General features: G+C 50.5%; 1 protein-coding gene across 2 annotated transcripts; it reads left to right on the top strand.

Annotated features, from left to right (window-relative positions):
• Positions 1-1,461: 1,461 nt before the first annotated feature.
• On the top strand, positions 1,462-4,071 carry LOC136534765 (MA3 DOMAIN-CONTAINING TRANSLATION REGULATORY FACTOR 2-like). Of its 2 annotated transcripts, none has more exons than XM_066527137.1 (2): positions 1,462-1,812; positions 1,896-4,071. In XM_066527137.1, the coding sequence occupies exons 1-2, from the start codon at positions 1,738-1,740 to the stop codon at positions 3,738-3,740; spliced, it is 1,920 nt and encodes a 639-aa protein (XP_066383234.1). In that variant the 5' UTR covers positions 1,462-1,737; the 3' UTR covers positions 3,741-4,071. The 2 variants fall into 2 exon arrangements, with proteins under 2 accessions (XP_066383234.1, XP_066383235.1); XM_066527138.1 differs by having other exon boundaries at positions 1,463-1,812; positions 1,899-4,071.
• Positions 4,072-11,091: the final 7,020 nt, after the last annotated feature.

Below are 11,091 nucleotides of genomic sequence, written 5' to 3'. Positions count from 1 at the left end.
TTATCCTCTACATGTGTACGTGTGTACTTGGTTAATTAGTAGTTGTGAGATGGTAATGGCAGATGTATGAGAGAAGGACACTACTCTTTCGGCCCTATTCGTTTGAACTTATCAGTTGTACTGTTTCAACGAAATAAGCGCGTGTTTAGTTGGCACAAAGTTGGAATTTGGGCTACTGTAGCACTTTTTCGTTTTTATTTGATAAATAGTGTTCAATCATGGACTAATTAGGCTCAAAACGTTCGTCTCGTAATTTCCAACCAAACTGTGCAATTAGTTTTTTTTTCATCTACATTTAATGCTCCATGCACGTATCGCAAGATTCGATGTGATGGGTACTGTAGCACTTTTTGGGATTTTGGGTAGAAACTAAACACACGCTAACAGTGTTTTTCTCTCACAATAAATCAACATCAGCATCATCATCAGTCGTTTTTCCAGCCAGCCGAATAAGGCCATCGCTCATGCTAACTTTTTGTTCATGTCCTGGAAACTGAAGGTTAGATGTAGAAAAGAGAGCAGGTCTTGCGAACCTCACTGTTATAAAATTCTAGCGTTCTTGGGAGCATGTTACATTTTAAGCATTTTGTCACCTTGCCATTGTCTCGTGTTCTCACATTTGTTCGCTGATATCAACACCACAATGTAATTGTTGAAAAAGGAAACAATTGGAATGAAAAAGCTGGCTATAAAGTTTCAGAGGTTACCGATTTGTAAAATATTTTTCATGTATCAAGACATGGGTTTTGGTTTTATTTTTTAATGAAATTTAAGTTTTGTCAGCTCATACTTTGGTTGTTTTTAATTTGTATGTCTAATTTTTTTGTTGTTTTAATTTGCATGTGCGTTAACACGGGCATATTAATGGTGTGTTTTAATAGTTTCTTATCAGTGTATATAACTAAATTAAATGCACAAGAGCACGATGGACAATCTCTTTTGCCCTTAATTCTGAATAATATGATGAGAAGTTGTTTTGCTAAATATTTCTATAAACAATTTTGGTTACTAAAGAAGCCATTTTTTTCTGGAGGAGCCAGAAGCAGAGCCTTGCCACAAGAAGACTGATCAAGTCCGTTGAACTCACGAAGCTATCCGCGCTCGACGCAAATCTCCCCACGTACGCGGCATGCATGCACTTCCTCCTATTCATCGCATCTAAAACTCTGGACGGTCGGCTTGGGTTCTGCAGTTTTCTATGTTTAGGATTAGGACCAAAAAGTATTCACCTCTTGCCCGGGTCTCCAGGGCCAGGACCCGGTTCATCGGCTCCAGTTACCTAGCGCCATATGCGCATGCTCTACGTCCACTAATCCTTGGTACACCGCAAAGCCTGTGCGCCGTATCTCTGCACCCGTGCTCACCATGCAGTGACAAGGTCCATAGATGACGTGGCGCGTCTAGACCTCTTACAGCCTTTGCCCCTTTCTTCCTACGCTGACTGCGAGGCTCAAGCACATAAAAACCATTCGATCTGATGCATTGGCTCCTCACAGCTCTCTCTCAATCGCTCCCTGAGTTAGAGCTGTCGCCAAGAAGAGAAATAACTCCAGTAAAAACAAGGGAGCCCCTCGATCATCTCGGTGACCGTCTCGAATAAGCTCCGGTGCTGCTCCATGCTTTGAATCTCTCGAACTCATGACAGGAAAGCCCCCTGCAGTCTGCAGCTGATTGCAGGGGACGTCTGCTGCCTACAGCTCTCGGTCGGATGCCATAGAGGAGTTGCGGAGGGTCCCCATGGAGTACGACCACGACTGCATTGTTCCACGGCCTCAGGAACACCAGGCGCCGCTCAAATGCTGCGCCACCGAGGTAACTAAGCCGGTGTTTGGCGCAGTCGACGTGTTAATGCTTGATTTCCTCTGCGTTTTGACGACCCCGAGGAAATGGTCCAGCAGAGCCCGACGCTTTCTTCTGAAGAATTCCTTCAGTTCAAGAGGAAGGCCACCACGATCGTGGAGGAGTACTTCTCCACGGACGACGTCGCCGCGACGGCGAACGAACTGCGGGAGCTCCACGTGCCGTGCTACCACTACTACTTCGTCAAGAAGCTGGTGTCCGTGGCAATGGACCGCCACGACAGGGAGAAGGAGATGGCGGCCGTGCTGCTGTCCTCGCTCTACGGCGACGTCGTCGACCGCCCGCAGCTCTGCAAGGGCTTCTGCAAGCTCACCGAGTCCTGCGACGACCTGTCCGTCGACACGCCCGACGCCGTCGACATCCTCGCCGTGTTCGTCGCCCGCGCAGTCGTCGACGACATGCTGCCGCCGGCGTTCCTGGCCAAGCAGAGCGCGTGCTTGCCCGACGGGTGCAAGGGCGCCGAGGTCCTCCGCAGGGCGGAGAAGAGCTACCTGTCCGTGCCGCACCACGGCGAGATCGTCCTGCAGAGGTGGGGCGGCAGCAAGCGGATCACGGTGGAGGAGGCCAAGGCCAAGATATCCGACATCCTGGAGGAGTACCTCGCCGCCGGCGATAGGAGCGAGGCCTTGCGGTGCATCAGGGACCTCAAGATCCCCTTCTTTCACCACGACGTCGTCAAGCGCGCGCTCGTTCTCGCCGTGGAGCGCGGCGGTGCGTCCGAGGGCCACATCCTGGACCTCCTCAAGTCGGCGTCGGAGGAAGGGGTTATCAACGAGAGCCAGATCGCTAAAGGGTTCGACCGTTTGATCGACTCTCTAGACGATCTGACGCTTGACGTGCCGAATGCGAGGTGCATTGTGAAATCGGTGATCCATAAGGCTTCGTCGGAGGGCTGGCTGTGCGAGTCGTGCTTGAAACCGTTGCCACCGGAGCCGAAGAAGAGCAGCGAGGTCGACGACGCGGCGGTGCGGCAGTTCAAGGCGAAGGCCATTTTGATCATAAAGGAGTACTTCTTGACCGGCGACATCATCGAGGTCTTGAGCTGGTTGGAGGCAGAGAACTACTCGTGCTGTCCCTCCTTCAATGCCATCTTCGTCCAGAAGCTGGTCAACGCCGCGATGGACCGGAAGAGCCGCGAGAAGGAGATGGCGTCGGTGCTGCTCTCCTCGCTCTGCATGCCGCCGGAGGACGTCGTGGCAGGGTTCCACCTCCTTATCGAGGCCGCCGAGGACGCCGCGCTGGACAACCCGACCATAGTCGAGGACCTGACCATGTTCTTTGCTAGGTCCGTGGTTGACGAGGTGATCGCGCCGTCGGACCTGGAGGCAATGGAGGAGGATGCCAGCCGCGTCAAGGCGGATGGCTCCACCGGCATGCTGGCGCTCCGGAACGCCCAATCGCTGCTCGGCGCGAAGCTCTCCGCGGAGCGGATCCTGCGGTGCTGGGGCGGCGGCGGCAGCGGCAAGGCAGGCTGGGAGCTGGACGAGGTGAAGGACAAGATCGGCAAGCTGCTGCAGGAGTACGACTGCGGCGGCGACATCCGGGAGGCGTGCCGATGCATCATGGATATCGGCATGCCCTTCTTCCACCACGAGGTGGTGAAGAAGGCGCTGGTGGCGACCATCGAAAAGCGGGGCAAAGACGAGCGGCTCTGGGAGCTCCTCAGCGAGTGCTACGGCCGCGGTCTGATCACGCCGAACCAGATGACCAAGGGCTTCAACAGGGTGGCCGACTGCGTCGACGACCTCGCACTCGACGTGCCTGACGCCGCGAAGCAGCTCGGCTGCTGCGTCGAGCGCGCCAAGAAGGAAGGATGGCTCGACCCGTCCTTCTCGATGACGAGGCCAGGGCAGCCAGTTGCCAATGGCGTTTGTTCGTGAGCAACCCGGTTACATTCAGGATGCAGCACTGCAATTCCATTTCCTGGCGAGTGCCTTCTGCAACTTTTATAGTACTTTTATATATCACACTATATATACTTGTACTATGTATCAACAGGAGCAAGAGAGGGACTAGAAGTATATATATATGGTCACAACCCACAACAATTTTGGTATAGAATTGGAAGCAGATCTTCCATCTTAGTTTGCATGGCGTTTAGCGGAGAGAATTTGTGAATTGGAGAGTATATGTTTCCCAGCCTTTTTTCTGTTACGCTGTTGTTATGATTTGCTTTGACAAATTTCAGAAAAAAAATGTCATGTTTCTCCTTGTTAAAATGTCGCATGCTCACACTCTTTTGTTTAAATTTTTAATCATACTCTGTACTTCTAGTGATCCATGGCGAAAGACAGTTGAAACTGGCGCCTCCTCGAATGCATTTATCTTTAATTTTAAATCTCATCTATACTAAGGGCCTCTTTGGCACGGTTATGCCGGCTTCGGCTTCATCTATTTTGCGCAAATCGAGGCACTGTAGCGTGAAGTTGTTTTGTAAGTCGGGGTTAAAATGAACTAGAAGCCGAAAAAAACCAGTTTTTCTGGCTTCACCGGCTTTGGCTTCACCGGTGAAGTCGTTTTGGATGAGCCGTGCCAAAGGGAGCTTAAGTACCGCAATAACCCATCTGGCGACAACCTGTACACCACAATGTAACACAAAGCCTGAACCTTTAGCTGTTACCACCTACGATTTTCTTTCAAAAATCCTTTATTCCAAACGCCCCCTTAACCTTTTGTCTTGGTCGCCGGAAGGAGAATGAAGAGTATAAAATTGATGGGACACATGTAATTGGTTGGACCACAATTAGTTGTTATCAATTTTCGACTTTTACTATTTTCCTTTTCCTAATTTTTAGTCAACTGTCAATCTGTCCAAAAAATACAATTGGAAGTAAAATAGCCTGTTATTAGCTACTCATTCCCCCAATCACAGTATATAAAAATGTCTTCACGTGGATTGAAAGTGAAGACATGGACAAGGAAGACACATCTATACCGATACCTAATATATATTTATTAAACAGACAAAATTTCTCCCCAACAATTTTTCGTCCGCCCATCTTTTTTTTCTCTCCCGAGTCACGAATGCATCCTCACATCGGCTCCGTCTCCTATCAATGTACGTAACGGAGTCCAATCTGGATGCCTTTTTCTGTACGTTCCGATTTCTTTCCCTTCAAGAGCATGTTCTTTTTTTCTATTTATTGGCTGGTCCCGTAGAGAGGACAGAGCACACGTTCTCTCTTTTTATATATTTTTTTGTTCTCCCTTTCCATTATCGTATCATGTCCGGTCGGTTCCTCTATTTCTTTGTTATAAACTCGTGTTTAAATTTCTCATGATTTTTTCCTTTTTCCATGTTCAAGAAATAAATATGAATATGAATGAAAATAGAAATAGAAAGACAAATAACAATAAAAATAAAAAATAATGAATATATTCAAGAGCATGTGTTTTTTCCTATTTATTGACTGGCCTCGTATAGAGCAGAGAGCATACGTTCTCTCTTTCCCTTGTCCCTTCCTGTTTGGATGGTTCCTATATTTCTTTGTTACAAACTCGTTTTTAGATTTCTCATGATTTTTTCCTTTTTCCATGTTCTAAATAATAACCATGAAAATAGAAATAGAAACACAACTAACAATATAATATATATATATATACACACACACACACACCTTAATATTAAAGAGCCAGAATTTATGTCGTAATAATTCTCTTCTGTCGCTTCTATCTAACTCGGTTTGTTCCCCGCTTCGCTCGACTCCATCGTGTTTTACCGGTTTTTTAGACAGTCCACAGTTCCTATCATTTTTTTCTTTGTCTCAATTTTTTCCCAAGCCTACCCACGCGCCTAGCTCATTAGCCTCGCGCGTTTCACTAGCAACGTGCCCCACTCGCCTTCGCAGCCGCTCCTCAAAGTCCGTTATATCGGCCCTGTGCACTGCACTATGCCCGCGCCTTGTCAGCTTTGCACCCTCACAATGCCGCGTAACCCGCATAGGTTCCGAGCCCCACCAGCTATGCATACACCGAGAGCCCTGGACTCTATGGGCCACAACGGCCGCACACGCCCCGTGCAATGGAGAACCACCCGTGGCCGGTGCACGACTATTCTGGTGAAGATGGACGACTAACCCGTGTGTTTGTAAAATGCTTCATGGTATCAATACATATCGTCGTTTAGGGTGTCGATACATATTGTCATCGATGGATTCAAAGATGACAGAACTGTGAACGTGAGGACCGAAGAAGGTGTTAACAACTTAAGAGTGAAAAAAAAAACCATCATAACGTGCGGACATTTTTGCTAGTTAGGCCCACATATAACCATAAAAATCTCAATATGATAAAGGCTACACGCATCATAAAAATCCTGACCATCCAAAACTTCGAGTGAAAACAAAATAATCATTCGACTGGTTAAGAAAAACATCCGGCTGATATTTTTTTTGGGGGGGGGGGGGGGGGGGGGGGGGGGGGGGGGGGGCAACATCCGGCTGATATTAGAAATTCCGAAAATATAAGTCAGACCCAAAGGCTCAGTCCATGAACGCCATTTTGAGTCCTCGACTCCCTCCGATCGACTTCCGAGCCCATGGGCATATCGATTGCCTTTTTGGTCCACTAATGAGTAGCTACAATTTGGTCCAATAAATTTCAGATCCTTCTTGCTGCTTAAGGGCCTGCTTGGTACTCCGGCGCGGAATAAGCTAGACTCATTTTCACGAAGGAGAAGCTAGAGTTATTTTCATATACGGAATGGAGTTGTTTGGTGCTCCTGTCTCGGCTCCAGCTCTGATGGTGGCGGCGATCATAGTCGGAGCGGCTCTACAGACTCTGGTCTATTCTCTCCGTTACACAAAAAGTGTCATTCTCATTTCTCGATAAAAAATACATAATAAGTATAATTAGATTAATTATTAAATATATTCTTATAATAAAATTATTTAAAGATATAAATATTATTGATATATTGTTTTACAGACTTAAAAATTTGATCTACATAAATCTGTTTTTTTATAGATGGACTGAGTACCTTAAAAAGCAAGAATAAAGGGCATCTCCCTACTTCCTTGGATACCCGGGATTAGCAGTTTATCGCGTACCTCCAACGATCAAGTATTCAAGTTGACATTTGGTTGTCTCAAAATATAAATAAAAGGACCCATAGACCTGAGGCATCCATGTGACCATGTTATGATGTTAACGTGTCGCTCTGCATGCCTGCATCTATCAGTGTACTCTACTCCAATGAAACAGTTTTTTCCCCGGACGAGGGCATGTGGGCTAGCATTAATGTGACTAGGTGAGGCTGCGATGCGCCGATGTCTGCACCATTCCCTATTTCGTAAGCATACAGTATTGTGCAAACACCGGTTCTGATTGCTGAAGACGCACTTGGAGGGAGCAAACGCCAAATCTTGACAGCGCATGGTCATAGCCACTGACACAGACTGTTAAAAGGAATATTTCACCGGCCAGGAGTAGCCAGGCCAGGGCTAGGAATTGGACGACGGCGCTGGCGCTCCGCGCTCCACCCCTGACGCCAGATCTTCCGCGTCTGGTCTATCGCACTCTTGGTTCGTCTGGTATTTTTCAACGAACGAATAGTATTTTTTCTCGTAATAGCTCTGGTTTGCTGAAACTTAGCTGAAATTAGCTGAAAACATAATTCTGACTGAATTATTGTGAGAGAAAAACATTGTTCTAACTAAAAAAACAAGCTAAATAGTGTAGATTATAAGGTAAGCCGAACGGGACCAATAAATCAGTCAATAGTATTTTCTGTCATAGCTTATCAATCAAAGCGAACAAGACATATATAGACCCAGAAAACTCTCCATGCCTCCAGCCACCGCACTAGGGCATGTTTGGATTACGCGGGGGGGGGGGGGGGATTAATTGAATTGGTTTCTATAAAATTATTATACGATTTCTGTAAAATTCGTGCATTTAAATAGGTCCTACAAATTCCCGGTTCACTCGTTGCAGGCCGCAACAAAAAAACGCCAACGCGCGCACAGCCGAGCCGTAACCGCGCACGCACATCAATGCCATCGCCAGAAACTGCAAAACACGGCCAAACCCACACCAGAGCCAGACGACACCGTGGTGCCCGTGCCCCGCGTGATCCCCGTCCGTTAATTAAGCCCTAAGACTATCTCCAACGATGCGTACCTAAATCAGCGACCCATTTCAGAAATTGAGTTCTATACAGTAAATAGGTCTCAGACCCAAAATCGTCCCTCTCCAACAGCCCACATCGCCTCCTCCGTCTCTCTCTCCCAACCCCCGCGCCTCCGCCCGCGCCGTGGCTCCCGTCCGTGCCCCTCCCCTCCCGCCTCTCCTTTCTCTCTCTCCCTCTCCCTCGGCTTGGCAGCGTGGCGGGCGGGCTGGAGCACCGCCTGCTCCTCACGCTGCGCGCAAGCCGTACGCCGGCGGCGGAGGCGGAGGCAGGGAGGACAACGTGAGCTGGGTGGAGCCGGACCCTGACGACCTTCTCTTCCCCGGCCGCGACGCTACTCATCACCGGCGGCGCTGCTCATCACCGGGGGGGAGCGGTCCTAGATCCGTGCGTGGTCCGGCCCCGGGCGCCACCGTGCGGGCGAGCTCCAGCCCTAGCCTCACCGCGTTCGCGCCGTCCCCTCCACTCTCGAGCACCCCGCCTCTCCCTGCCGCCGGCGCCCCTCCCCTCCCCCCTCTTATTCCCCAGCGCTCCTTCCCCTTCTTCTTCCCCGGCCGGATCCGGACCTCCCTTCCCTTCTTCTTCCCCAGCCGGATCTGGCCCTCCCTCCTGGCCCCAGATATTTCTGTCGAGATATTTCTGCCATGGCTGCTCCGGCGAGGTCACGCCCGAGAGCTCCGGCGAGCGGGTGCCCGCATGCCCTAGCCGTGCTCGGAGAAGTCACCATGGCCGCCAGCCCGCGCCGTCCGTGGCCCCGAGCCGAGGAGCCCTACGCCGGGGCCACGCTGAGGAGCACCCCCAGCTGGATCTGGCCCTCCCTCCTCTTCTTCTTCCCTGGCTAGATCCGGCCCTCCCTCTCCCGGCTCTCCCTCTCCTAGATCCGGCTCTCCCTCTCCCGGATCCGGCCGGTGGCGGCCAGTGGTGCGTGGTGGTGGTGGTGGTGGCCGTCGTGCTCTACTTCTTCCACCCGACCCTACTGCTGCGTCCACCCACCGCCACCCTTTGTCGGAGCCGAGCGTGGCCAGAGCCGAGCTCCTCACTGCCGCCGCCGTGCTATGCTTCTCCTCCACCCACCACTGCTATGCTTCCCCGTCGGCGCCACGGTCTCGCCTCGCCGTCGTGGAGGCGCCGCGGTCTCGGACCAAACATCAGCTCGCGTGGAGGAGACGCAAAGGGACGGAGATAGGACGCAAGTTTGGGTACTCCGTTGGAGGGTTGTTTTTTACCGTAAAAGCATTGTGCACTATATATTTTTGGGGATGGGTCAACGGTTTTGCCAACACCGTTGGAGACAGTCTACCAAACGTCATATTCGGGCTGGCTGATATATTATTTCGTTGAAACGGTACGCTCGAGCGATCGGGGAAAGTCTTTGGAGAACGAAACCGTCAATCGCAAACCGCGGTTGCTTCGCACATCTGCGTCGTCACTAAGGCTAGATAACAAGCTGGCTCAGCTTCGGTTCGACTCGGCTCGGTTAAGATATGAGCTAGCTTGGCTCGGCTCATTATCCTAACGAGCCAGAAAGCCAGCTTATTAGATCGTTAAAAGCTGAGCTGGTCGTTAAGCTCGTGAGCAAGGTATAGAAAAATAAAATATAATATTTATATTTATCTAAAGTTTGAGAATAATAATATAAAAAGAAATACATCTAGACCAGTACCAGTCAATTTAAGGTCTAAATCAGTTACCAAGTCAATTATAAGGTGCAAGACATGAAGTAATACAAAACAAATATAAGTTTATACTTTTTTTTCTGGAAGCGTAACTCATTTAGCTTGCGAGCGGCTCGCGAGCGGCTCAAGTGACTCGTTATAGCTAACGAGCTAAAATCATAGCTCGGCTCGTCGTTATCGTAACAAGCCGAGCCAAGCAAGTCAGCCAAACCATAAGCCGAGCCAGCTGACAAGCTTCGGTTTCCGTGCTAGGGGCAGTTTGGTATGGCTCCTCGACCAGCTCCGGGAGCACTCCGCAGCTTCACCAACCAAACGCTAGAAAATGGATCGCTCCGCGTCGGGAGCCGCGGGAAACCCGCTAGAGGAGGAGAGAGAGAACGGAGATGCTGAAAAAACGAGCTTCGCCCGGCTCCGCCCCAGGGGGCCAGGGGGCAAGGGGAAGCAGGGAGGAGGGGAAAAAAGAGAAGGGGTAGGACCGAAGAGAGGCGAAGAGAGGAAGAAGAAGAAGAAGGGATGGAGAAGCTAGGAGAGGATGAGGAGAGAGAGATGAGACGGGCGGGGAGGAGGGGTAAGGAAGAGGTGGCTAGGGGGAGGGGGCATGACCAGGTGAAGATCCGGGCTACGGGGCGTGCAAGCGACGAGGCTGGCGAGGGAGGGCGGGGTGGAAAGTGCGACACCGATGGCGCAGTGGCGAACTTGCGAGGCGTCCACAGAGGCACAGACCGGAGGTTGAAGGAGATGGGGTGCGTACGCGGCCACGTGAGTAGAAGGTTGGGAAAGAAAAAAAAAGAAAAGAAAAGAAGAGAAAAGAGAATAGAAAAATAGAAAAAAAAGGTAATACAGACATTTCATCTTTGTGCGGCTCTGCGTGCTTCGGTGATACAGGAGAGAGAAGAATAAAAGAAATAAAAAGAAATAAAAGAGAGAAAAAAAGAAAAAAAAGGGTATTTAGACCTTTCATCTCATTCCATCAGAAAGAGAAGCTGTTTTGCCAAACGGTCAAAAAAAAAAAAAAACAGATTCGACTTCCCAAGTGAATCTGCTCCTCAGATGAAACCACCGCTAGAGCAGTTTTCGCTGGAGCCGGAGCTCTACCAAACAGCCCCTTAGTCGTCGCCTTCCGTTCCCTCTCCAACATCACAGTATCACACCGCAGCTAGCCCGCGTGTCCCCCAATCATACGTACCACCCGGCGGTGTCCGCTTGCATCCTCCTTCCCCCGCCTCCACCCTCCACCTCCTCTCCCCCTCCTCCCGCGCCCGCCGCTCGCGGATGCGCCGGCGCGCTCCCACCCCCAAACCCTAGCCCCGATCCCGATGGGCACGCCCGCGCGGGGTCGCCGGCATCTCCGGTCACCGGCGACCGCTACCTCGACCTGCTCGTCCGCTTCGTGGCGCGCAACGCGGGCGCGCTGCTCGACGGCACCGT

The sequence above is a fragment of the Miscanthus floridulus genome, unplaced genomic scaffold (assembly GCF_019320115.1).
Source record: "Miscanthus floridulus cultivar M001 unplaced genomic scaffold, ASM1932011v1 os_2275, whole genome shotgun sequence".
Classification (NCBI taxonomy): domain Eukaryota; kingdom Viridiplantae; phylum Streptophyta; class Magnoliopsida; order Poales; family Poaceae; genus Miscanthus; species Miscanthus floridulus.
This window is presented reverse-complemented; position numbering and strand designations above follow the sequence as displayed.

Coding starts and splice junctions, on each gene's coding strand:
- LOC136534765 (XM_066527137.1), top strand. CDS start 1,738: ATGGAGTACGACCACGACTGCATTGTTCCACGGCCTCAGGAACACCAG. Junction 1,813..1,895: donor TCAAATGCTGCGCCACCGAG/GTAACTAAGCCG, acceptor GAAATGGTCCAG/CAGAGCCCGACGCTTTCTTC.